The sequence below is a fragment of the Netta rufina genome (genome assembly GCF_964035555.1).
Source record: "Netta rufina genome assembly, chromosome: 2".
In the NCBI taxonomy this organism is placed as follows: Eukaryota; Metazoa; Chordata; class Aves; order Anseriformes; family Anatidae; genus Netta; species Netta rufina.
The window spans coordinates 35,529,291-35,556,557 of record NC_140124.1 but is presented as its reverse complement, the minus strand read 5'-3'; the positions used below and the strand labels follow the sequence as shown (position 1 = coordinate 35,556,557).

Here is a 27,267-nt window from a genome sequence, read left to right as displayed (position 1 = left end):
CAAAAGTATGAACTTGGGCAAAAATATGAACATTGCCCCAGTAGCGACCATATAGAGCGAGTGCTTGCAACCGCGGAAGGCAGTAGCTGCCTCGGGGCTTTATGATTCCCAGGAACAAAGGAGGGAATACAGTCGATACATTCCATAACGTTTACATTTTCCCGCGATTTTTTCTTAATTTTCCCTTAGAAGTAGTGACCTGGGCAAAGCACCCCGCTATCTAAAAGACACTGTTATAGACCTTTTAGAAAAACTAAGTCCAAGGCCGAGGTGAACTTCAGGTCACCGCGTCTAACAAATATGAAAATGTCGCCTGGTGAAGGGCACGCCTTGTTATTTAACAAAGACTGTCAATGTGTAAGATTAATAAGAAACAAAATGCACACGGTGTCACTTTTCGGTCACTTTGAAACTTGGGACAGCCTCGCATTCAAGAGGGGAAAGCTGGGGCTAAATATATTCAAAATGGTTCAAATCAAATTCAAACCAGGCTGCTAGTGCGATTCTTCCTCCTCCTACCACTCTCTCTGTGGAGGGTGCCCGGGCACGGCGAAAGGTTGACTTGAATTATTATTATTATTATTACTATTATTGCTGCTGTTATTGCTATTCTTGTTATTATTTTCTCTTTCGTTGTCATTACGGTTTAGCCGCGCACGTGGAGGGGAGCAGGGGTGCTCAGACGTTTCCCTAGAAAAAAGGGGGATCCCCCTCTCCCCCTCTTTGGGTATGCATGAGGTTGGCTCTTCTTGGTGCATGGCAATTAACTCTCTCCCTCTCAACTTCATTCCAGTGCAGTCCCCATCTCCTCCTCGGCCAGCCTCGGCCAGGAAACTCTGGCTCCTCTATTAACTGATTAAAGTCTCCTTCACCAGCGAAACCGAGCCTTCAATCCTCCTGCAAAAATAAGGGACCTGGCCTATTTTTCCTCTCCTTTTCTTTCCTTGAGAGGTTAGGATGATGCTACAAGTTTGTTAAAGGGAAGTACCGGGGGAAAAAAAGGGTTTCTGAGATTGTTTATTACAGCCATAAATCTTGCAGTAAAATGTCGAAATGGCCGTGTGCAAGATAACACTTGGTGGTCTTGGCTGGGTTCTTGTTTATGATAACAAAACCACAAAGACATGGAACAGGCCTTTTGGAGGTCCTGCCTCAGCACATCTTCGCAGACTAATAGAACCACACGAAAAAACAGACTGCAGCCGCGCAGCTCAGGTCACCTTGCAGATTTACAGTCGTATACAAAATCGCATCCTTCTCCGTTTAACCGAGCGCCAGAGATACACAGTAGAAAGAGGTGCAGTGAAACAAGTATACTTTGAGATCTAATCACGGTAAATAATAGGAAGCAGAACGCGGTCAGCTCTCCGAATAGAGCGCTCAGCCTACAAATCAGGACACCAGTTTTCGTTGTGTTTTACCGTGGCTCGGGAGCACGGTATCTGCTGTAGTGTTCTAGCCATAGTGTCTCAGGACTTGTCCCTTATGCCGAGGATAATGGGTACGGTAATCCAGTGTAATTCATCTGGTGCTGGCCAGCAGGTATTTGTACGTGTGTGTCTGTGTGCGTGCATGCATCTCCTGGACGCCGGGAAACTGCTCTCTGCTCGCGGGGGTCGCTGACAATCTTTCATTTTTTACAGTAACGTAGGTGGGAGCTTTAGTCTTGTACAGTATGAGTCGCCGTGTTGCTTTCGCTTGCTTGTTTGTTTGTTTGCTTGTTTATTAATAAAACAATGTCGCCTTTCCCGTCAAATGGGTGCTGCTGCACAGTTGCGGCTCTCTCTCTGGGTGCGTGTGTGTAACCGCATTTCCTCTCCATGCAGAGTAAATAGAGAAACTTATCTATTACACCAGTTAAAGAGTTCCATAGATGTGCTGTTGGAAATGAGTAAGTAAATGTGTTTTAACTCTCTTTACAAATTAGACATTCGATATGAGCAGGAAATGAGTGATTGTTTAGATAAGTACCCCAGTATACCCAAGTGCTGGAAATGTTCTAACATATTACAAGCCGCCTGCAATGTGCGTGTGTGCGTGTGTAGAAAATATAAATCGATACGCGGTGTGTCTAGTTAGATAGAATATATATTCAAATAGAATTTTATTGCATGTATCCATTATCTATAAAACTGCAAAAGGCAATAATCTGAATTTAAACCAGGCTAACTGTTAATGTAATATCTTTAGGAGGGCAAGATCTAAAACGTATCGTATTTACGCTTGATATATTAGATGTATTTTCCCATACCAGGGGATGAGATTACCCACTCAGCAATTATATTCGCGAGGGGTGCGGTAAATATTTATACGTGGTTTTATGCTTTCGTGAAAAGGTGAAAAAAAAAAATCCGAGAAGTTCGCTTCTAACTCCCAATCTACGAGAGTAGATGGCGTTCAATAAGTATTTTTTCCCCTTAGAATAAGAGTGTAATTAGTTTCACCATCAAATTTCAATTACCTAAGGTCAGGGCGGTTGCCTCTTCTCCCTCTGAGCTGAAAATATCGTTAACAGACTCAGTTTTAGCACGGCAGAAGTGCCCGAGTGCCCTCTCCCCCTCTCCCTCCTACACCAGGGTTTCTGAGTTACTTCTGCGAAGGCTCAGGCGATTTCTCGTGGAATTAGAAATCCAGAAATAAACCCAGCACCACGCACACCAAAGCGGCGGGCTTAAATTCGTAGTTTGGCAAACGCTGCTCTGCGAGAAGGGAGCAGCGAGCAGCCGGTAGGAAGTGTTAGGGACCTCCGTGTCCGCCTCCCTTTCCCCCTTCCTCTTCTCCTCCCCGTTATTCCCAGCCTCGCTGTATCCCTCCCTTGCCCCACAAGACACTTAGGGGCTGTCTTCGGCCTTCCCTCGCCGTCCACGCTAACTTTTGCATCTCATCCTCCAGCGACCGCGGCTGCAGAGGCGCTGGGGGCCGGGGGCTGCCGGCCCTCCGCGGTCCGGGGGCGGGGGGGCGAGCAGAGGAGGTGGCCGCAGCCCGGCAGCCCCGACTCGAGGCTATTTGGAGATGGGCTCGCTTAAACCGATCGTGCAACGCCCCGTGTAACGCCTGCCTCCCTTCGGATCACGCAGCTGGGCTGCGCTCCGCTAAATAGGGAAAAAAAAAAAAAAAAAAAATCGAACCCAAAGTGTTGTGGGGAAAAAAAGAAAAAAAAAAAAAAAAAACCACGAAACTGTCAGGTCTGGATTAGTTTTATCTCGCTTGACACCGCGACGGCCCGAGCCGGCGGGGATGGGATGGGATGGGATGGGGTGAGGAGCGGGCGCGGGGCGCGGGGGAGCCCCCGTCGGGGCCGCCCCGGGAGGAGGCGCGGAGGCGGCGGCGGCGCCGGGAGCGGCCCCCGCGGAGGGCCCGCGGGTGCGGAGCTGCCCCGAGCCCTGCGGCCGCTCGCCCTCCTTCCATTTCCTGATCCGGGGTCCGCGGCCCCGCGCGGTAATTGGCGCTGGCGGTCAGGTGGTGATGGTGTGTCGGGGTGTGTGTGTGTGTGTGCGCGTGTGTTGTGTGTGTGTGTTGTACGCGCTCCAGGGGTGGGAAGAGAGGAAGGGAGGGGAGTGCGGAGGGGAGGGGGGGGGGAGAAAGCTGGAGGCCCAAACTTTGGCAGCGGCGAGCACTTGACAGCGGCGGGAGGGGGAGAGGGAGGGAGGGGAGGGAGAGGGGGGGGAAGGGGAGGGGCCTCGTCGAGCCCAGAAAAACGACAACGCGAGAAAAATTAGTATTTTTGCACTTCACAAATTAATGACCATGAGTTCGTTTTTGATAAACTCCAACTACATCGAGCCCAAATTCCCTCCCTGCGAGGAGTACACGCAGCACGGCGGCAGCGCCGGCAGCTCCTCCGCCAGCTACCACCCGCACCCGCACCCGCACCCGCACGCCCCGCCGCCGCCGCCGCCGCCGCCGCCGCCGCACCTGCACGCCGCCGCGCACCCGGGCCCGCCGCTGCCCGAGTACTTCCCCCGGCCGCGCAGGGAGCCCGGCTACCAGGCTCCCGCGGCGCCGCCCGGGCCGCCGGGGCCGCCTCCCGAGGCGCTGTACCCGGCGCAGGCACCCTCCTACCCCCAGGCGCCCTACAGCTACAGCAGCGCCGGCAGCGCCGCCCCGGGCCCCGAGCAGCCGCCCCCGGGCGCTTCGCCGCCGCCGCCGCCGCCCGCCAAGGGCCACCCCGGGCCGGCCCAGCCCCTGCTTCCCGGCCATGCCCTGCAGCGCCGCTGCGAAGCGGCCCCCGCCGCCGGGGCCGGCACCGGGGCCGGGTGCCCGCTGCTGCCCGACAAGAGCCTGGCCGGGCTGAAGGGGAAGGAGCCGGTGGTGTACCCCTGGATGAAGAAGATCCATGTGAGCACGGGTGAGTTGCCCCGGGCAAGGGGGAGGCTGGGATGAGCCTGCAGAGGAGGGAAGGGGGGGAGGGTGCTGCCGGGGCCGGGACGGGTCGTTGCGTGTGTTTTTTTTTTTTTTTTTTCCTCCTTCCCTCCTTCTCCCTCCGCGTTTCCTAATAAAAAAAAAAAAAAAAAAAAGTGAGAAACCTTTTGTATCCGGGGTCCTTTATCAAAAGATTTACGAGACGCCAAACTGTTAAGGCAGTAATTATAGCCCCCATAAATTTAATTGCCCTGCAGTGGCTCTGGGCCATGTGTCTTTGAAGCTTTTCTTCTAACCCAAATGCCCATCACCATTTTTTATTGCTCCTCGATTGTCCCCACTGTCGATAGGCTGCGAAACAATTTTTCTTGCCGTTATGTATCTTATTTGAACCTGGTGTCAAGTTATTATATAATGATTATGTTCCATCGCCCCCCCCCCCCCTTTTCTTTCCCCTCCGCGTGTGTGTGTCCGTGTGTACACGTTCAGTCAATCCCAATTACAACGGAGGGGAACCCAAGAGGTCTCGCACTGCCTACACCAGACAGCAGGTCCTGGAGCTGGAGAAGGAGTTCCACTTCAACCGCTACCTGACCAGGAGGAGACGCATCGAGATCGCGCACACCCTCTGCCTCTCCGAGCGCCAGGTCAAGATCTGGTTCCAGAACCGGCGCATGAAGTGGAAGAAAGACCATAAACTGCCTAACACAAAGATGCGCTCCTCAAACCAGTCCACACTGAGCCAGCAGTCCAAAGCACAGACACAGGGCCACCCCCATCCGCTCGATGGGTCTACACCCAACGCAGCCGCGCTATAAATACGGTTATTATTATTATTTTTTTTTTAATATATATATATTTACCTATCTATTGGGGTTTTCCAGCTGCCCGTGCTGGTGGTTGGCCGCTTGGACCAAACAACTGTGTAAAATAAAACAGGAGCAGAAAAGGAAGACGAGACGTGCCCAAGAACGGGCACATGTTTAAACCAAAACCCGGACGATTGTCTACATTGTATATAGATAATGGTTCCATGCCCATCATTTTTTTTCTATTTATGGAAACACTCTCTTGCCCTCGGTGTAAGAGAGTGCTGGATGCTGTCACGGACGAATTCTCTGTACCTAAGACGGACTTTTTTTTTTTTTTTTTTTTTTTTGTAGAGAACACTTTAAAAAATAAAAAGACGGTTAAAACAAAGCCAAGACCTCGTGAGACACTTGTGTAAGGCATTGACTTGAATAGCGGTGTTTCGTGGCGTGGTCGTGGATTCTCGTGTGCATGTGTGTGCGTGTGAGGGTACACATACACGTTTGCACACACGCCAACACAGGAAAGCGAGTGAACACGTTCACGGAGGTCAAAAACTTAAGAAAACTGTCCCCTCACGCTGTCTCAAGGGAAGTGTTTTATGTATCAAAGGTAACTTAACTGGTTTTAAGTGTAGCCCCCGCTGTAGCTGTGATATATTAGTTTTTCTCCACGTTCCCTGTTGCATTTATTTAAACAAAAAAATGCTATAAAGGCTGTTGCTGTCTTCATATTTGGCACCGTCTCAATCGTTTGGGTCCATGTACAATTTTGTGGATTTTTGGTGTAATGTAAACAGTGCCAAATGCTGGTAATAAAGATTATCCTGTACAAAAGAATTAAACGCTTGAAACACACTAGTCCCCTCAGTGCTGTTTCCTACACCTTGTGCTTCGCTGGTGTTGGCACCAGGAACGGAAAACAACGGTTTAACGCATTGTTTTAACTTGGATTAATATTGTCAATAAGGTAATGGTTGCTTTAAATATAGTGCAAAGCGTCTTGAATCCTAAGTGCCTGCCTGGAAAAAAAATGAAAAAAAAAAAAAAAAGGCACAGTAGGACGAGGAAAGGTCTTGCTGTATTGTGTAGGTGAGTGGTCTTCTCTAGCAGACTTGTGGCAAAATTAATCCGGCTCTCCATCGCTGGGCTTGAGACTGTTTTCGACCGCAGCACAGAGAAACTGAGCTTCTACTGGGAGCCAATAAGCTCCCCTGGCGGATTTTGCTGGAGGAGAAGTCACACATGCTCCCCATGATAACACTTTAAATCTCTAGCCAGTCGTGATTTATTCGTTCATTTTCGTCCGATTGTGATTTCTCAATTGGCTAGCACTTCGAAGGGAAATACATGGGCGGTAACCTGAAGTTTCTCTAGCTGTCTTTTCTGTTCCTCTTCCTTTTTTTTTTTTTTTTTTTTTTTTTTTAAGACCATTTCGAAACGTTTAGAGAAAGCCTTAGCAGTGACACGAAGCCAGGCACAACCAACTCGAACCGTTTATCTAACCGAGATCCTCCAAACGATGGAGGCGAACCGGGGGCCAAGAGGTTGCAGCTCGGAGCCTCCCCTCGCTGCCTCCGCGGGCTTTCACAGCTCTTTCTGAGACCAGCACCGAGCTGGGGAGGAAAAAACATGGAAAGGAGCTCCAGCGCTAGTAAATCTTCCAGGGAAGCACCACCGAAGGCCAAGACTTAGTTGCTTAGCCAAACACATCCGAGAGGGGTTTTTGGACCCTTCACGTGGTGGAGGCCGGAGGAGTGGGTGCCTCGCCACCCCTCGGGTGCCTTGCACCAGGCCCTGGTTATGCTGAGCATCCCTGCCTGTCCGAGGAGCACGTAGCGCCCGGGTGAAAAATTTAACGTGTCATTGGCAGAGTATGTTCAGCATCAGAGATATGGCGGTTGTAAATACGCTGAGCAAACACCGCTGTCTCCGAACCCGACCAGCAAGCAGGCCTGAAAAGCGCTCTTGCACTCACGTATTGCTGTTTGCTAAACCCTAAATTGCCAGCTGCCTCCTTATAAAGGGGGAGAATATAGCTGTAAGTGAGGCGACTGCTATCTGCAAGCGTGTATTGTGCGTTGCTCGAGAGTCCCTCCATATACTTAGAGCCCACATTAGCACAAGCGAGCAAAATTCCAGCTGAAACGTATTAACTGGCAATGCAGGATTTCTTTGGTGTGCAGCCTATGCGTATAAACCTGTTTGCTCCCATTGAAAAGAGAAATGAAATCACGCTGCAAATAGCAATTTTAGCGAGAATCATTAATCACCTCCTACAATAAATACTTCTTTGTAATTCAACAGCGGTTCTGAAAGGCATTCTCTTGGAAAAGTCTGTGAAGACGCAAAGGATTTTCCTGGAAAAAAAAAAAAAAAAGAAAGAAAAAAAAAAAAGTGGTCATGTGTAAAGACACAGCATCTTGGCTGTCTGCTAAAAAAATGTACACGCTCTTGGTGGAGATTGAACAGCGGACTGCAAAATATCCCATGGCAGATTTTCGTCGTTTAAGGTAAATTTTCTTTTTTCCCCCCTTCCCCCTCCGCCTCCGCTGGGAGCAGCGCGGTGCTCCCGGGCTGGGAGCCTTCTGCTCCCGCTTCCACACCGCCCGTCTTACAATAACTTCGAAAATTACATCGTCCAGCTTAAATTCTCGCATTGTGCTCCCTTTGCTAGGGCAACCAGGAGTTCACCGAGAGGACAAATTTTCTATCCCATTAATTGTTTTTTTTAGAGAAGCAGACTGACCCTTCAAACCCTTGACCTTTAAAGACAGTATTCTTTTTAATCCGGCACTTGGACCTAAATGTCTCTTTCTCTCCCTCCCTCTCCCTCGCTCTCCCGGTGTCTCTCACACATGTATTTATCTGCTCTGGCCACAAAGGCGAGCGCGGCCCAAAACGCTGGAAGTGGAAGTTTGTCAATATCTCAAAGAAAGACAAAATCACCTCGGAGTCAATTTAATGGCCGCAGGGAACGCCACGCCGTTAACCCCGCTCCCCACCTCCCCTCCACCCAGCAAGAAAAATGGGAGTTTTCCAAGGTCTCCCTCCCCGTTTCTCCCGCAATCTCTTGCTATACCTGGTGTTTTATTACACGGGGAACTCAGCTGTGACAAGCGCCTTGCGGTATTTAATAACTAGACCCATTCTGCATCGGAGGGTTACCCAATCCTGTGATTTTATTTTTATATATATATATTATATATTTTTTTTCAGGGTGCTGGCCGTCCCATGGACTTGCTCCTCAGTGTTTATAACGGGGAAGGGATGGGGGGAGCCCTCACACAGGCAGAGATCTTGGCAGCCTCGCCATCAATAACCGCCCCCCCCACCTTCCCAGTGTCTCCCCCCAGCCCCCTGGCCCCGCTCTGGGGCCCGATCCGGGCGGTCCGGGCCCCTTGGCCCCGCCAGAGCCTCTCCGGGGGAGGGTGGGACCTCCCGCGGGGGTGGCCCGGGGCCGTCCCCTCGGGCAAGCCCGGCCCACGCGTGTCCCGGCAGGGCCAAGGGCCGGGTCTCCCCGCGTGGGCAGGGGGAGCTCGGCGGCCGCCTTCCCCCGCCCCCCCCTCCGGCCCCGGGCAGCCTTCCTGGCTCCGCCCGGGGCAGCACGAAGGCAGGATTGACCCGTGCCTTGGAGGGCAGCCCGGGGGCGTGGGGGGGCCGGAGGGGGTACCGCCCCGATGCTCCCCCGGGCAGCAGCATCCTGAGCCCCCCCACCCCCCCCGGCATTAGTACACCACGCCGCATACAATGAAGCTCTGGCTTCAACTCGCTGATGTGTGTGCGTGTGTTTGCGGGGGGGTGGGGGGGTTGCAAGGCTGCCCCATCTCGCTATGGAGCAGGACAAACCCGTATTATTCATGTCCGAGAGCTCTCCCTAGAAACTGAGGAGCTGTCAAAGCCAGCAGAGATTAGGGGACCCAAGTACGAGGATCCCTGCGCTCGCAGATAAAGGTGTTGCGTCTGTTCTGGGGGAGATATTGAAATTTTAATCTTTAGGGTCACGTGACTCATTAAATAATTAATGCAGATAGTCAGGAATGGATCTGTGGCCGTCAGTCCTCACTAGGAGTGATTCTCTCACAAGTGAAACTCAACTCCTTATTACTGGAGTTTGTTTTTCTTTCTTTCTTTCCTTTTTTTTTTTTTTTTTTTTTCCCTTAAAAAAAATCCCACCTGATTTATCTTGAAAGATTCTAAACTTCTTAAGCAAGCAGTAGGGTCTGTGTTGGTAAGTAGGTAGTGTGTATTTCTAGCTTGATGACTTTAATTGTTTGTGCTTGCTTTGTCTGCTGAGCATTTGCTTAACAAGTTTAATATTTAGAAATGTTAAATCTTTGTTTTAGCTGCCTTGTGGTCACATTACGGCTTTTGGTGATTAAGCGTTACCGAGGCAAACACATTTGATAATGTTCTAATTCACACTGTGGAAGGCTGGGTGCCACAGTGCAGGAGGACCTGCTTTGTTCAATTTTCCTGGCGTTAATAAATCACCGGCTCCTAATGCAGGGCCAAAAAAGCAATGGAAAGGCAGTGAGCATTGTAAAGGAAAAGTCATGGGCGAATTTCTCTATGACTCATTAGTCTGAACGATTTATGTACGAACTTAAAGTGCCGCAATGAATATTAGAGTTTGGGATAACAACAAATTAAAAAAAAAATGTCATAGCGTTTGTAAAGTGCTTTATTGCTACTTAGCAACTCTTTCAAGAAGAAGCATAGTTTAAAGGACTGTGGCAGTGTAAAATATGGTGGTGTGGCTTAATAGCTCCAAAATAAATAACAGAAAGTCGCTGGCACCGTTTTCAGATACACACTCCATATTTAACACGAGTGGGGCAATACAGTCACGGCGTGCTTGATCAATGTTTATTGCCGCTTGTAACATGACTATTGATTAGGGATCAAAACGGCTAAGGTATGAGCTGGAGCCTAAAATGCCAGGGGGGTTCCCTCTGCTCCGGAGCTGAGCGGAGAGCAAGGTAGAGCTAAGGACAACGCCAGGCAACAGCGCCCGGGCTCAGAGATCGCAGATTGAACTTTCCATTTTCTTTTGTGTTTGCCAGTAGATTTTAACAGTCAGCGCTCTGAAATTTATGAGACGGCAATAAACAGCTTAGTAGGCTATTATTGCATGATTTTATGTAGACTGGAGTTCAACACCAAATTTAAAATTATTAGAGTAATTACGGAACTACTAAATTACCAAAGCAAAGTATCTGCTCGAAAAGTTCTCCCAAGACAGACTTAATATTTCCAAGGCTCAGATGACATCCTTCCACAAGAACTGTATTATTTAATTATTAGCATTTACATTTACTGACAATTTTAAGATGCGTTAGATGGCTTTTATTAGCGAGAATGAATACAGGGGGTACGTTATTATATCTGACAAATTCATATGTAAACGTGATTCAGTAAGTGGCATCCGAATAATCTGACTATTGTCTTTTTGGATTGTGCAATATTGTTTGTTTTAGGCGAAGAGAGACTGTCCAGTTTTCCACCCCCCTTCAATGGCTTTCAGTGTATATATTTTTTTTTTTTAAAGGAAAGTTTCGGGCCCGATGCTGTTTCAGTGAAGTCAACTGTTAGTCTCTTATTGCGCTGGTGGTGCCAGGATCGGGCCCTGGCTAACTGTTTGAATAAAAGCCCAACCACAATACTCCCCGCATTAGAACTGGAACTCTTTCCGCGTTTTATTCAACAGAGATGAACACCACTAGTTGTGTTTAATGTCTGTTCTTGATTAAATGATCCTAAACAAAGGTTTCCCAGAGGAAAATAAAGCAGACATTCATGTAACAAGAGTTTGGAATGACAATATTTCCAAACACTTGGAGACAGAAGGCATAGCTGTCTACGGGAAAGAGGAAAAAAAAAAAAAAAAAAAAAAAGAAAGAAGGGAAAAAAAAAAAAAAAAGCCTCCCTCTTTTATTTCTCAGATAGCAGCGCTCCTCGCCCCGCTTCGCCTCGGACCCGCACCCGCTCCGGCCGTGCCCGCCCGGCGCTGGGGCTCTCCCGGCGAGCCCGGTGTCGCCTATGAGTGAGCGGCTACCTCCCCCTGCGCTCCCCGTTAAGGCGTTGTTTGTTGCTTGTTTTCAGAGAGCCCGGGCACCCAGGAAAGCCGGTCCGGGCGGGCGGCGGCAGCCGGGAGAGCCTCAGCCCCAGTCTTCGCGGTGGGACGAGGTAAGAGCCCCGGGGGTTGGGGGGCGAGGGAGACGCTGCCCCGTACCTGCGCGCAGGGAAAAGCCCCCCGGAGCCGGGCTTTGGTGTGATAAATATTTAACCCAGCCAGGATTTTTCTGGATTGGCTCTATTCATCTTCCGCGGCTGGTGAATGCGCGTGTCCGGGCAGACAAAGAAGCGTGCGGGACCTGAGTGATAGCCGGCCTTATAAAGGGGACAGGAAGGATGCAAGTCATTGGAAGAGCCAAAGAGGTTGAGAATGCCTTTGTCCCTTCTTAGCTCCTTCCCAAATCAAAGGGCGAGGGAGATAGCGGGAGGCATGGCTGTGCGGGATGGCTCGGCGCTGCTTGCTGCCTCCTGCTCGAGGAGCGGTGCCGCCAGCCCTGCGCGCTTGGCGACGGGAAAAGGTTGAGTTCAGGTGGCGACCCTAGAAAAACCTGCCTTTTGTCTGAGTGCACGCACCAGAATGGACCGCAGATAAGTTTCAGGTATTTGTCCGTCCCGGCCTGCCTCGCCCCGGCCGTGGGGTGGTGGCTGGTGCCTGCCTCCTGGATGCGGTTGTTCCGCTGGCAGGAGGAACGCGATGCTTCTCATAGCGAGCATTTGCTAGAGCCAGCCTCAGAGGAGGGAGGATTACAGAGAATTAGCTTAAATTCCTGCTAGATTTACCTGCTTATTTTTGGACGCTGATGTACAATTAGTATATTTTACTACCTTTTAAAAGCGGCCATAAATTACAGGACTACAAGGGCTCTTTGTGTTGGCTTAATGGGCTGCTTAAATCTTAACTACAAAAAGGCGCTGCAAATGTCTGTTCACGCTTACGTTAGGAAATTAAAAGGGAGAACACGCTACGAAGGAACCTTCCTCCGGTGGCATGCGTCCACGGTATTTCGTGCAGAGATATTTGGGATTCCTAAACTGACCCAGCGCTCCCAGCCTCAGCTGACTCCCAGCAGAACTTCTTCCACGAGGGCAGAGTCGATAGCTCTACTCTTTATCTGCTTCGAAGTGATCAAAGAGCAACTTTATCTCTATCAGACGCACAGATGTAGGTGAACAGTTCTGCATCCCAGCAGATTTCCAGTCTTTCGAGGAAGCAAGAAAATAAATGCTTGTGTCGTATGGTCATTCCTATGTCTTCTCCACATGGGAGTGACACCTTACCTCTTAACAACTGGCATAAACGTAAACATGAAAGAAGGCAAAAATCCTAAATCTAATTGTATTGAAGGTAAATTTAAATAGCATTAGTGCTAAGAGTGGCTATTAGTGACAGAGCTCGCACAAAGGCTTTTGCCTAATGAATGTACTTTATGAACCCAGATCTGTTTGTTGTTACTGAGCTTGGAATTTCAGCTCAGCTCGAAGCCATGTGTATAAAGTGCAGAAAAATCAGAAGCAGACCTACTGATAAACGCCACATTTTTTATTTTTTTTTTTCTCTTAGAAACCTTTTTTCAGGTCTCCAAATCATCGAGGTAATAAAACACAACGTTGAATGTCCAGGAACAGGAACAAAGCAATATAGGGGTTGGCGGGGGAAATCTAGCGTCTGCTACTTACAAGATCATTTGAATTCGTATTTGAAATCTCGTAATCATAGTACTAGAGCAGAGAAAGCTTTTTCCAAATTCGGTGGAAGGGAATCATTTTCAGCTGCGACCCAGGACAGTGTAAAGTTAGGAAGACTCCCCCTTCAGCCCTCCCAAAGTACACCCTGTGTAAGGTATTCACACGTCAAGAAGTTACTTTTCTTAAGAATTAATTAGTTTCCCCGCTACATACACGAAGTTAATTGTTAAACAGTAGTTTTAGCATTAACTTGACCATTAATACTAATAAAGATGTTCATAGAAACAGGGGTTTGAAGCCAATAGCCATAGCTAGCGTTAAGGCATTTAAGCTGACTTATGATTGTGATTTATTGCTTTTGTAGTTTCTATTTGCTCAGGACTGCAACTTCTAAAGCCATCTTTCTGCTTTTGACGCAAAGCAGTCGATAACTTTTTACAACAGACCCAAGAAAGTCTTGCTCTGTTTTTTTCAACATCTGCTCCGTTCCCCATTAATTTCGGTTTCATTGTTGCAGAAGAACTTTTCTCTGTGTTTCTTTCATGAGATGTAAACGCACTGGATTTAAAAGAGCCACGAATTCATCTCATCCAGTAAATAACAGTCTTGGTTTGCATTTAGTGTGAGGGCAATGGAGTTCAAGTCGTGATGATAGTTGCAGCCTTAGACATGTTGTGTGTGGATAATACTCTCTTTCGTTCAGAGGTATATAATTTTTATTCCAGTTCTTAGTGAGGGGTAATATATGTATTTCCTGTCAGGAGCTCACTTCAATATGAAAAATTGCAAATTCTTCCTCTGTTGTAATGTCACGCTGACTTTGCTGCACTGTCCACTCATATACACTGTTACTGATGGGTTTAAATTCCAGTGGCCCACTTTTGCAGTCCAAGTGAGGGTATGGAAGACACGCCTGTAACTGTAAAAGTTACCTTTAAAAAGAAATCGCCTTCCATTCTGTTCAAGGAAGTGCAGGTGAAACACTAAGAGGGGATATGCAGTTAGCTGAAAATTTTCTTCGAGCTTATGGGGGGTGGTGGAAAGATTTAGGATAAGGTATATACATCATGATGCAAAATGCTGGACTCACAGAACTTGGTCAGAAACACGTTAAAAGTGTGAGCTATCTGATTTTCTTTGACTCTAGCCAGAAAAGTTATGTGAGTTTAGGGTTTCTTTTGTTTGTTTAGCTTATTGTGTCAATAGCAAAAGTTAAACAATCTTGCAGGAAAGATGTAGTGTGTTCACACACAGGCGAAGCTGGCTCGCGTAGTAGGCTGGCTCGGGGACCGAATAGAGCTTTGCTCTTTTTTTTTTTTTTTAATATATATATATATTATTATTTCCCCCCCTTAGGCAGAGAGCTCCCCCTTCCCATTTTTTTTTTTTTCATCGTTAGAAACCTATAATTTTGTGCATCACTCAAACTAGCTGTATAGGAAATGCGTAAGCACAGGTTTAACAGCAAGGTCCCAAAAGGTTTTGCAAAATTCAGAGGCACGCCAGTGAAGGAAGGTGTATTCTTCATAGTGTGTTACAAGGACAAAAATCAACTAGCCTCTTAGAAGAGACTCTTTTTTGCCTTTGTCAGGTAATTATAGGTCTTTTTAGTTTCTACAGGAGCCCTGATGTAGCGTGTGGGAGTTGAGCAAGCCCTGTACAATGGCAGGGTAAAGACGTCTGGGGGTGGGGGGAGGTTGGTGGTCGTCCCGTGTAGAAGGGGGCTGGAAATAATGGTATTAGGGTTTGGGCTTTCTTCGGGGGGTTGCAGAGGACACGCGATGTGGAGCAGAGTGGCGGGCCTGGGGAGCAAATGCCGGTTAATTAGGCTAAGTAGCAAAGTGCAGAGTAATCCCATGTTACGAGAAGGATTCCTCTTACTTTCCAATGGGCTTTGTATAAAGAAATATTGATGTGGGAGGAAAAAGACTCAAACCAATCTCCCCCCTTAGTCAGCTACATCTCTTGATTTTTTTTTTTTTTTTTTCTTCTTCCCTCCCTTAAAACTCTTCTTCAACATACCGGGCTAAGGCTTTAAAAAGCCAAGGCTCGCTCTAAGAAACCCTGTTCCTTCAATGATTCCCTATTTCAAATAAAAGGATTTAAGTTGACGTATGACCACGTGAGCACATAATACAGCGCATTATTGTGGCATTTGGAGTGGAGACCCGGTCTGGCTCCGTCTGCGATTACGCTTTTCCAGTTTCTGTTCAGAGCAAGCACTGCTTTCTATTATTTTTTTTTTTCCTGCCCCCATCACCGTCCCCGCAAGAGCTGGCCATTTCGCTGACAGCTTTCGTTCCTTATGGAAAGATTATTGTCGAGCCGAGAGGACGAAATGCTTCGTTAGAAAGGATGGATTTTATTTTAAGGTATTTCCGTTGATTGTTCATTTATGTGGTGAGTTATTGCTGTTCGAGGCAAAGGTCAGTAGAAAAGGCTGAAGCGAGTGCGTGTGTGTGCGTGCGTGTGTGTGCACCCGGAGCCAGGCTGCTTCCCCCTTTGTTTCAATTTGCTGCGGTAAATATTCAACTCTCCCCTCGCAGCGAGCGGAGCAGGGAGAGTTTGCTTCTTTATTTATTTTTCTCCATAGAGATCCCACACGGCTGTTGATGGCCAGCTGCCTCCGCTCCAGCCCCTCGATTGCCATGTTATCGTTATTTATGATCGGCTAGAGATGGGAAAGCCTCTTGTATTGTTTTCTTGCCGGGCTCCTTTTTTTTTTTTTTTTTTTTAATTAATTTTTAATTTTTAATTTTGATATTTGTGTGTTTATTTCTGGATGTATTTGGGGAGGTCGGGGAGGACGGCGCGGGGGGGATGCTCCTCGGCTGGGGTCGCGCTCGAGTGTGCGGCGGTTGTTGTTTTATGTGTGTTTGTTCGGCCGCTGCCGCTCTGGAAATCGATGAGTATGCAATTGTGCTGCCATTTTATTTATGATGCTTTAGTGGTACTTTGTTTACCGGGAGCGGAGGGCTCAGCTCTGTGGCTTCCCCTTTCCAAATGAGCCAGGGGCTCCTCTTTATTTCTCCTCGGTGAGAAGGAGCTGAACCAAGAGCCAGCCATGGCTACTAACAATAAATCAGCCTTGGAAATGTGGTGTTGATTTTTTTTTCCCCTCTGAACGGGGATCTGGAAAGCGAGAATAACAGGGATAGCAGTGGAAATTATCTTCTAGGTTAACATATACTAGTCCTAAATTCATATTCGTACTGTCTTTTACATAAATATATACATATCCGTATGTATAAATATTTGAGTATATGCATGTATGTATAAATATGTCTATGTAATTACATTATAAGGAATGCACTTAAAATGACGAGTATTGAAGAATTACGTGGTTATTCAAGGAGGGCAAAGTGTTACAAAAAAAAAAAAAAAATACATTTCCCCGGTGGGTCCCGGCTTTGGAAAAGGTCACAGCGCCGAGGCTTTCTTTCCTCCAATTTGGTCAGCGCCTATTTCTGCTGTACCATTTTGTCCCCTGTTACTAGGTACTGGCAATTACTCGTCTTCTAAGGGGTCAGGGAGGGAGAGAGGTAGAAAAGAGAAGGATGAGAAACAAAACCTACTAAAAACAAACCAAAAAATAAAAGGTATTTCCCTTGAACCTATTCGTGGCCATTGTGCAGGGACCCCCAGGGCCGAGATGCTAGCGCTGATTTCTCGCTTTCTTGCTCCTTAAGCCGCTCTCAGGACAGAACTGACCCAAATATTCCCCCCTATTCCTCCCTATTTCCCCTTCAGACCATTCTGAAGCACGTTGTCCTTTATCAGACACAGCGTATCTCTTACGCCAGGGAAGGAGAGCTGCTTTGCTCTTTTAGCATGTCTAAAAGCCGAGGTTGGCTTTGCCATGTTTTGAAATGGGCCAAAACGCGCCTCAAAAATAAAATGTAAGCTTTAATTGCAGCTCAGTTACTTGGCAGCGTTTCCTCTGATTTATGACCCAGTTCGGATGCATATTGACCCAGTTAAAACACTCATAAATAATACAGTCCTGCTCTGGAGCGAAAGAAAGCGAGGAGAGTTTTGTAGGAGTGGGGCATTTCGGCGGCTTGTGTAAATAACCTCGGTCTGCTGAGCAAATAGCGAACTGTCCATTGCGATTCTTTGCTGGTAGAGAACATAAACAATAATCGCGATTAACCACGTCTGCTTGGACTGTCCGATAGCCCAGTCCTTCTACTATCCCCTGCTAACTCCCTAACGACTCTCAGAGACACCGCTTCCAGAGTCTGTCCCGTTCTCCTGCAGCCTTGCCCTTTCATCCCTAAAAGCCTCCCCCATATCAACCTTGAATTATAGCGCTGGCCGCTCTTCGGAGCATCCCAGGATAAAGCGCTTTCCGGGCATTATTTTATTTGGAAACTAAGAATAACTCCACGAAGGCGGACAGTCCCGAAAACGAGACTTTTTGGAAGAGAACGCGGCTCGTTCCCGAGTCAGGAACCAGCCCCAAAGGCTCCCCGTCCCTCCCCGAGCAGAGCCCTATCGCTCCCTGCGGAATGTGGCAGAAAGAAAATATTCGGCCTCTGAGAGGGAAAGGCAGATAAAAGCAGCAGGAATCTGTGCGTTGGGACACTTATCCCTCCATCATAAGGCACATAAAAAAGAAATCATCTTCTCGTGTTTAAAATGACCTCTTTGGGGAGAGAGGGGGCGTGGGGAAACGGGACTAAGAGGCAAACACTCTTTGCAGGCAGTGAGACGAAGGGAGGAAATACTTCAGTATTGCGAGGAGCCACTTCGGTTCTTACAATTAAAGTCCCTTGCAAATCCCTCCAGTTTTAAAAAGCCCCCCTCCCCCTCCCCGTCCCCGCTTTTAAATACAGACATGCAGCCCGAATAGCCAGCTCCGACGGTTCAGTGCACTCCTAGGAAAAGATGGCACAAGCTTTCGGCAGCGCTCCCCAAACCGGCCCGGTCCCCGGCGTCCGCAGGTTTCTGCAGTCCTCGGTTTCCCCTTGGCCAAATCTCTCCTCTTTATCCCGGAGGGCTCCGTCGGGGCTCAGCGGTGCCTCTGGCTTTTTGGTCGGCAAACAGGGCGAATGGCGGCTCAGCAGTTTCAGAAGAAAGTGTGGGGTTGATTATTGACTAAAAAGACTTTTCTTCCGATGCAACATTCAAGGGGTTGTTTGAAGCAAAATGCATACGCGGGATTTTTGCCTCTCCTCTCCTCCTACGCTGCCCGCTTCCCCTTTCATGTGGTGCCTTCTCACTTATGCCATAAGGAGCAAGTGTTTTCTGTTTTAGTGCTCTGTTTACAGCTTTGGTGCATGAAGTCATAAATCTTGCATAGCCATAAATGACAAAAACCATTGGTATGCGTAAGAGGCCACCCCAGCCTTATAGTGCTTTTTATTTCTTGCTTCCCCCTCGCTTTGTTTGTGCTTTAAGATGACGCCGGGCTCCCTCGTGCTTTTAACGGACAAGTTTTATTTTTAATGCCTCCATTAACCAAGTAACGTCAAATTTACACCTAGGCACTCTGCGGAGCCCCCTCTCAGGGCGCGGAGCCCACAGACCCTCACGCCTGGGGGGCAGCGGCTGCCACTTGCTTGAAGTTCCCGTGCGAGAGCCCGGCTTGCGCCCTCGCTCCCGGGTTTCTCTTGTAGGGAAAAAGGGGGGACACCGCCCCCCGCAGCTTGGGGTGTTGGAAGAATAAAGGCGAATGCCTTTCCCGGAGCTGCCGAGGAGCGGGAGGCGAGAGAGGGCTCCCACGGCGCCCCCCCCCCGGGAGGCTGCGGGCACCCCGGGCCGCCTGTGCAGCACATGTGGGTGGGTGGGAGCGCCTCTGCGCCCGTCCCGGGCAATGGGGAGATTTGGGGGGGCGAGGGGGGTGTCCGGGCGTCCATCTGTGTGTGTGCGCGCTCACGCATGCATGAGTTAATAATTAGTAACTCTAATGATTTCCAGCGTGGCTCTGGAAGCATTGCCCAGAGCGGGGCTCCTGGTGGGCTTTGCTTGGCTCCCCGGACCCGGCTCTCCGGGCCTCTCCCCTCCCGGGCTTCGTGGGGCTCCCGGCGGCGGGGCTATTCCACGGCCGCCCCCAAACCCCACTCGTAAGAGGGACAAAACAAACAACCCCGCCACAGCAACCCCGGAGGCTGGTGAGAGCGACCCTTTGTGAGCGCCGTTTGTCTTCATTAGCATAATTTTCCTGGACTTTGGTGACGCCCGGGTGCTGGGGGGGGCCGCACTCCTTCACTGCCACACTCCTCCGCTCCTTCCCCCAGCCCCCAGGCTTCCCCAGGCGGCCGCCTTTCTTTCTTCCTTCCTTTTTTTTTTTTTTTTTAATTTGTCTTTTTTTTTTTTTTTCCCTATCCCCCCCCTCTTTTTCTTTTCCTCTCTCTCCTTCCCATCCCCGTCAGGCGCGGGGAGCAGCCCTGGGAAACGTCCCCCTCCTCCGGTGCCCCTCGCAGGGGGAGCCCGGGGACGGGCTGGGACAGGGTGGGCAGCGTGGAGCGGGAGGGGGCCAGGGGAGGCGGGTGCCCGGAGCAGCCGTCCCCATCCCTTGCGGGGCAGGGCTCGCCCCTCCCGGCCGGGTGCGGAGGAGCTGAGCCGGTGCCCATCCCGCAGCCGCAGGGACTTGGCTGGGGCAGCTAGTCCTTGCTCTCCCTGGGCTGTGTCGCCGAGCTTCCAAAAAAAAAAAAAAAAAAAAAAAGAGAGAGAGAGAGAGAGAGAGCATGCTGGCTTCCGCCTCAGTCGTCAGAAGTTAAGGTAAGCAGGCCACAAATACGCTGCTATCAGTCGTGAATGGCGGAGTTTATGTCCCAGTGATTTATGACCGTAGACTTAAATGTCGGTTCAAGAAGAGTTCACAAGCTGGGGCTTCCTTCCAGGCAGTGACTGATACCCTTACACTTCGTGTTCAGGCAGCTCTCTCTCCTCTCCCCCCAACCCCCCCACCTTCTCTCAACTTTGTCTTTATCTTTCAGGAAATCTTTCGGGGGGGCTGCCTGTTTTTTTTTTTTTCGTCCTGGAGTCAGAGTTTGGGGCTCGGCTGGGAGTTAGAGGGAAAAGATGTGGTGGTTTTAGGGACGGGCAAGGGGGAGGAAGGAGAGGGTAGGGGAGAGCTGAACTGAGGAGCGGGGGAGACGGGGGGGACATGCCTCCCCCAGGCAGCTTTCATCTGCTGTCTCCGGTCTGTCTGGCGGGGGGAGAGGTTGGTGAAGGGCAGAGAGGTGTATTGCGCAAATGGAGATGGAGCCGCTGAAACGGGCACTGGAAAATTTGGGGGCCCAGCTGTGTTGGCGAGAGCTGGCCTTTTGTCTTTGATGGGGGAGAGGAGAGCTCTTCCCATCCCAAGCACCAGTTTGGGTGGCAAACTTTCTCTCCCCCTCCTCTCCCGCTAGGGCGCTGTTATTATCGTGATCCCTGGCGCTATAAATCCCGCTAGTGCTCTTTTCGCGAGTAATGGCCGTGCGCTCCTCAGGTTACCCCGCTCCTTTATAACTTTGTAGGAAGTGATTAACTTTCGCAGCCAAAGGCGGGTGCCGATTTTCCTTTCCTGGCAGAGGGCCGAAGATTCACTAGCATTTTGCCTCCGAAGGGGAGCTGCCCATTGTTCGCGCTCGGGGCGCGCAGCTCTCTGCGGCGCTCAGCCCCCGGCGCGGTGCGGGGCTCGCCCCAACTTGGAGAGCCCAGGGAAGGGCGAAATATTTGATGTCGCGACCGTACAAGGCGAGTGCCTTTTGTAAAAAATCGCTGCTGGCTCCTCATTCTCTTCTGGCAGCGGTGCTCGTTTTTTTTTTTTTTTTTCGGAAGCAAAGGAATTGAGAAAAATCACAGCAGGCCCAGAAGATATCATTAGGAAAGGGAGGCGAGGAGCTGGAAATTGTGTGCGCGCCTCAGATCTCCATCGGCTTATTAGCTTAATAACATCCAGAGAGCTTGCTTAGTGCAATAATAGGGCAGCCGCCCTGCTGTAGGTGTGCTACCTTAATTTTGTTGTGTTATAACAAAGGGAATACTGTTTTCTAAGAACTTGTGTAACTTGAAAGGCTTAGAATGAGATCGTTTGGTGTATGTGTTGTGTAAGACTTTTCGCCCCTAAGCATTCGTCGTCGTTAGATGTTTTTGGGGAAAATATCCAGCTGCTTAAGTGCAGGGGAAGTGGCAAAAGAAATGAGGGCTGATGTGACTCCCGAAAAGACGGAGTTGTTTGTCAGCAAGAGGATAGGGGGACGGTGAGCAACACATTTAATTTCTGGAACAATGTGTGTGCATGTAGAAAGAGCTGCTAGATCCGAAATTGCGCATAGGTCTCTGCTCTCATTAGTGCGGGCAATTCTTTAGCTGGTTATTTTCAGGCAGGTAAGCAGTAGAATTTAATTTGAAGAATAGCAGTGAGAACAGAAGGACTGGGGGGAAAAGAGAGGGAGGAGAAAGGGATTCGCCCGGGCAGGAGAAGCATTCTCTGGGTTTGTGTCCACCCTCTCCCCAGCCAAGTGACCCTCATACATCAAATTACATAGCAGTTTCCAAGACAGAACCTATTATCGCTAAGTTGGAAGGAAAGTTCAAGCCGTGGTCATGGAGATGAACGCTGGTTTTTCAGGTTCCTGTTTTCTTTTTTTTTTTTTTTTTTTTTTTTTTTTCTTTCCAATCCATCATGTTTTAACAGGTAGAATCTGGCTGATTCCACAAAAAGTTAGTGTCTTGAAAATAACAACAACAACAAAAATCACAAAAACCGAAACAACAACCTCCAAAGCGCCTAACTTGCCCCTGCTGGCCTTGCTGAAGGGGCTTTGCATGGAGCTAGGTCCAGCTGAGGCTCCAGAGCCCTTCGCGGGTGGGAGCGGGCGTGGGGGCTGCGGGGGCAGGGCCGGGGGCTCCGGCTGCGCTCCGGGGCCGTGCAGGAGCCGCTGCGGGGTGGGTGCGGGGGCTCGCCCGGGCAGGAACCGCTGCTGCCAGGGTGCTTGACCTGGGCGGCTGGAGGTGGTGTGCGAGCACGGAGGGGAGAAGGCGCTGGCTTTGTTTATTTTCCTATCGAGCGTTTCATAGACAAGCCAAAATCCGTCACTCGGGATCGGCGTGTGTAAATATTTCTGGCTAGAAAACCTTTCCACCCCTCTCCTGCCCCCTGCCACACGTAGACAGGAACAATTTCATGTATTTCTTTGAAGTTGGATGGAGAGCCGTAACCTGGAGAGAAAGGCTAAAAATAAAATGACGCTGGTTACAGGAGAGGGTTTGATCCTGGAGCTGGAATGAAGGCATAGCCCAGCCCCTTTGCATTAGCGATTCCTCGATCACCCTTATCTCAGAGACCGGTATTAAAACAGCCTCACGGTGATAAATGATCAACCCGTGTGCCGTGCGGTGCCCCGCTCTGTTTCTTAGGAAGAAAGAAAGGAAAAAACCCTAGAAAGCCCCTATCCCGGTGCAGCAAAGCACATATTTGTAGCTGCCAGTAAATCCAGGCAGCTTTTATATCGAAATGCTCTGTGCCTGAGGCCAAGTCATGCTGCTAAATATTGCTGACCACTTTTTCTTTTATGGCTTTCATGTCACTTAGCTATTGAAAGTAAGATGGATTTGTACCATTTCTTCACCCTGCTCTGCTCTCCCCACACCCCAGGTCTGCCCGGAGAGGCCATTGGAGGAAGAGTGCCACGTGACAGAGGGGTGCCAATGTTATTCTCCAAGGGTGTCAAGACCCTGTCAGTTTGCGAAATAAATATTGGGAAACAACGAAATGCAAAAAGCGACCTACTACGACAGCTCTGCAATCTATGGTGCCTACCCCTACCAAGGAGCAAATGGTTTCACTTATAATGCGAGTCAGCAGCAATATCCTCCGTCTTCGTCACTTGTGGAAACTGAGTACCACCGCCCCGCGTGCTCCCTCCAGTCCCCTGGCAGCTCCGTGTCCCACCACAAGGCCAATGACATCAGTGAGAGTTGCATGAGGACCCTCCCCAGCCAACCTCTCCAGCCCCCCGGCCTCGCGGACCCGCAGGCCCCACCGCAGCCGCCTCCGGCCCAGCAGGCACAGCCTCCTCCACCTCCGTCCTCCGCCTCGCCATCTCAAAATGCCAGCAGCAACACTGCCCCGGCCAACCCCACCAAGAGCCCGGCTCTTAACTCGCCCACCATGTCCAAACAGATATTCCCGTGGATGAAAGAGTCTCGGCAAAACACAAAGCAGAAAAACAGCAGTTCCAGTTCAGGTATGAACCATGCTCCTCTGCTCCCTGGGTGCCCCTGGGCTAGCCACATGTCCTGCGGGGAGGAGGGCAGCCCTGGCCACCTTCACTACGGGGGAGGGAAGGGAGGGGTACTTTTTTCCTCTCTGAGCTGACCCCCTTGGGCTTTTGGAGAGGAGCTTCTGCTGCTTGCAGTGGGAGCTCAGTGAGACATCACCCCCCTGGGAAACTTTCCCAGGCTTGCAGGATGGATCCGAAGTGATCCAGTTTCCTTGCGGCTCTAGTACTTGTGCCCTCCTGTGTCTATCGCATTTCGTAGGTAATCCCCACTCCAGTAAATCATGTCAGTGCAGAGCAGCCCAGGCCTTAAGCCAGAGGCCCATCCCAAGTACTTTGTTGGCACAGTGCTGCTAGATTAATAAGACAGTGACCTATCTCTGCTGAAGTGTAACACAAATAAAATAGCTCATAATCATGTGCAGTCAGGATCAATGCCTTGCACGCAGTCAGAACCTCTTCCTATTTTAACAGGCTGATTGGCAAAGTTACAAGCCTGGTAAACAAAAATCTTATGTAGTGACATAAATGTAAGCCCATAAAATATTATTTGAGGGATGGAAGTGTATATTAACACTTTTATTACTCAAGGAAACCCAAATCGATAACACCAGTGCTAGCTCCAATGCCCAGGAGTTGTGTTTATATTAACCTCTTCCTCTTCTTCTCTTAAACATGCCTTGGAAATAGAGTCCAAAACTTTAGCGAATGTCTGCTCCAGTGTGCTTTTTAGAGCTCTGGTAACACTGCTGTTTACAGCCTTCCATATCATGTATTTATTTTATTAAAAAGCAATAACGTTTAAATATGTCTGTACGCCTTTATGCAAGCATAGCCACCGTATGTTCTTATGTGCATTATACTTCCCAATTACTACCATACGTTTATGCTAGATGTCCTAGAAACAGTATACTGTCAGTTTTATATGTTATAACTTTATATGTGGATACCTGACCTGCAAACTTCTGTAGCTGATGTGTATACATCAGGGTTTTCAGAAAAAGAGGGCTGCAGATCTTCAGAGTAGTGAAGAAGACAGGTAGTTGTTGAAGAGCTGCTTGAGCCTGGTATGTAAGCAAAGCCATAGATTCACCTTCTGAGTTTCTAAAACTTTCTGCTTTATTTCTCTGAACCTCTCTTATTCTTTTATGCAGTGTTCATGTTATGTTGCATGCTGTCATTCTTACAGGGAGCAAGGATAGCCATATAATGATGTTAATGAGGTGAAGAAAATCTACTGAGGCTTGTAGATTGGCATGACTGAGCTCATGCCAGGGCAAGTACTCATCACACATGTGGGCATCTCATGGCCAAGAGCTGGACCGTGCAGGTGCTGGTGTTGTAGGGTGCTGTCTGTGGTTGCTGTGTCCAGGTTCACCATCTGATTGTGTTCTTTGTGTGATTTACATAGGTGAGAGTTGTGCTGGTGATAAAAGCCCTCCAGGGCAAGCCTCCTCTAAGCGAGCCCGTACAGCTTACACAAGTGCCCAGCTGGTAGAACTGGAAAAGGAGTTCCACTTCAATAGATACCTTTGCAGGCCACGAAGGGTAGAGATGGCCAATTTGCTCAATCTCACAGAAAGACAGATCAAAATCTGGTTTCAGAACCGCAGGATGAAATACAAAAAGGATCAAAAGGGCAAGGGCATGATGACCTCTTCAGGAGGACAGTCCCCAAGCAGAAGCCCTGTCCCTCCAGCCGCGGGGGGATATCTAAACTCTATGCATTCTTTAGTAAACAGTGTCCCCTACGAGCCCCAGTCGCCTCCGCCATTTAACAAGCCTCATCAAAACACCTATGGCATCCCTGCATCGTATACCGCTCCTATTAATAATTGCCCACCTCCTCAAAAGAGATACACGGGGACAGCAGCTGTGACACCTGAATACGATACTCATCCTCTTCAAGGCAACGGTTATGGGAATCCACATATACAGGGAAGCCCCGTCTACGTAGGGGGCAACTACGTGGAGACCATGACCAATTCTGGGCCTTCCATCTTTGGTCTAACTCATCTCCCTCATCCTCCCTCTGCCAACATGGACTACAGCGGGGCTGGGCCAATGGGCAACAATCACCACCACGGACCTTGTGATCCGCACCCAACATACACAGACCTTACCGCTCACCATCCTTCTCAGGGAAGAATTCAGGAAGCGCCCAAACTCACCCATCTGTAAGAGACAGGAGTCACTAAGTGGAACACGAAGCCCCCAACTTTTTAGAAGTACTCACCCCTTCCTCTCTCTTTCTCCTCCCTGCCATGTGCCCTCCCCTCTCTTTCTTCTTTCTTTTGTTCGTTTTAGTTTGTTTTGTTTCCTTTGGTAAGAGCGTTTTCTAGTTTATGTGACGTAGCAATATTTGTTGCTTGAATTGCTCTATAGTTTCACTAGTGGATATTTATCTTCTTGAACTGTAGCCTTGTGTCTCACTTTGGGAGTATACATAGGCTTTATACTTTACCTTCTACACTTTTATCAAAACAGGGTATATGAACAAATTTTCTATAAAAGGAATTCTTAAATGTGAATTTGTTCGTACATGATTGATCCCACGGGGAAGCAATTTTTTTTATTGCACTTCTTTTAAATAGCGAGAAAGACATCAAAAGCGCTTGGACAGGGACTCCCTGGACAATTATTAATACGTGTAAGTCTTTCAATGTGTGTATGCTGGTGAACATTCAGATTTATTTATATTTTTTTTTGCAAACATTGAATAATCTAAGTGTTTAAAATTTTATTTATCCCCATTTGTTCATATTTATATATATATAAAAAATCTGTACCCTGAATATTCAGGAGGTATTTACCTGGCCATACATTAGATGGCATATCGGCACGCGTAGGAAATATCATTTGAAAGGAAACTATAACTCCTTTATTCAAAGTGATGGTAACGATGATGATGACGATGCAATAAAATCTGGGAAAAAAAAAAAAAAAAGATCACAGTTTGAATAATTTATGCTTGTAACATCCAGCTAGGCGGAAAGCGTGTAAAGCTGAAAAGGCTAGATTTGTTTTGAAAGTTATACATTCCTTGCTGCTCACGTTCTGAAAAAAAAATAAAGTTTTTATTCTGAATAATAAAGAGTTAAGAACATGTTATTTGCAGTGGAAGGGCAGGGAGAGCCCTTCATGACGTGGGGAGCCGGTAACTCGTCTGGAAGCTCACACGAGGACCGGCTCTCCCCCCCGAACGGCTCCGTAGCGCCTTTTCAGCATTGTAGCGATAGAGAGAGGGATGGTGGATTTTTTCCTTTTTTTTTTTTTTTTTCATTTTTTTCATTCCTTTTTTTTTTTTTTTTTTTTCCCCATCGGGGTTTCACAGCCGCCAGCGGCTGCATCCTTCCCCCCCCCCCCGCGCCCCTCCGCGGCCCAACCGGGGGGACGGGGCATGGGTGCGCGCACGCGTGGGTGTGCACGCGCGTGTGCGCGGGGGCGAGCCCACGGGCGTGGAGGCCGGAACAGAGCCAGGCGCGGGCGTGGAGGGACCGCTTAATGCCCGGGCTCCCTGCGGGGGGAAGGAAGGAGGGGAGCCGGGCGGCGGCTGAGCCCCGCCGGCTCTGGGCAGCGGGGGTGCCTGAGCCCCCCCAGGCAAACCCCAAAGGCGGCTGGGAGGGGGGCTGCCGGGCGCAGCTGCCTCTGGACACCTCTCCTCCCCCCTGCCGTTTTGCTTCTTTTCCTAAAGCGAGCAGCTTCTCTCTTTTCTCTTTTTTTTTTTTTTTTTTTTAATTTTTATTTTTTCCTTTTTAATTTTTGATTTGATGCTGGGGTCCTTTCCCTTCTCCCCAGCCTCCTCCCCTCCCCGCTGCAGCCTGAAGCAGTGGGGGAGGGGAGCCCCGCTCTCCCTGCCCCCCCCCCTCCCACTCCATCCTTGCCCCCCCGCGGGGGTGTGCGTGTGTGCGTGCGTGTGTTAGGGGGTGTGTGTGGGGTGCACACCGGGCTGCGGGAGGGCCACTGGCCCCAAACGGGCACCCCCGGGGTCTTCGGGCCGAATCGGTCCAAGGGGGATGGCAGGGACTGGAAACGTGGGTTTAAATCCCATCTTTCTTCCTTTTCAGGCCAAATGTCCGTAATTTTTAGATCGAAACTTGAAAGATAAATCAAAA

General features: G+C 49.2%; 2 protein-coding genes across 3 annotated transcripts; both read left to right on the top strand.

The window, feature by feature from the left end:
* The first annotated feature begins 3,684 nt into the window (after positions 1 to 3,684).
* Positions 3,685 to 5,878, top strand: HOXA4 (homeobox A4). Its single transcript, XM_084283130.1, has 2 exons — positions 3,685 to 4,348; positions 4,852 to 5,878. The coding sequence occupies exons 1-2, from the start codon at positions 3,742 to 3,744 to the stop codon at positions 5,178 to 5,180; spliced, it is 936 nt and encodes a 311-aa protein (XP_084139256.1). The 5' UTR covers positions 3,685 to 3,741; the 3' UTR covers positions 5,181 to 5,878.
* Positions 5,879 to 7,579: 1,701 nt separating this feature from the next.
* Positions 7,580 to 26,182, top strand: HOXA3 (homeobox A3). 2 transcript variants are annotated; one of them, XM_084281894.1, is made up of 3 exons: positions 7,580 to 7,684; positions 22,528 to 23,119; positions 24,564 to 26,182. In XM_084281894.1, exons 2-3 carry the CDS (start codon positions 22,645 to 22,647, stop codon positions 25,331 to 25,333), a joined length of 1,245 nt encoding a protein of 414 aa, XP_084138020.1. In that variant the 5' UTR covers positions 7,580 to 7,684; positions 22,528 to 22,644; the 3' UTR covers positions 25,334 to 26,182. The 2 variants fall into 2 exon arrangements, with proteins under 2 accessions (XP_084138020.1, XP_084138019.1); XM_084281893.1 differs by lacking the exon at positions 7,580 to 7,684 and adding an exon at positions 19,599 to 19,661.
* The last annotated feature ends 1,085 nt before the right edge of the window (positions 26,183 to 27,267 follow it).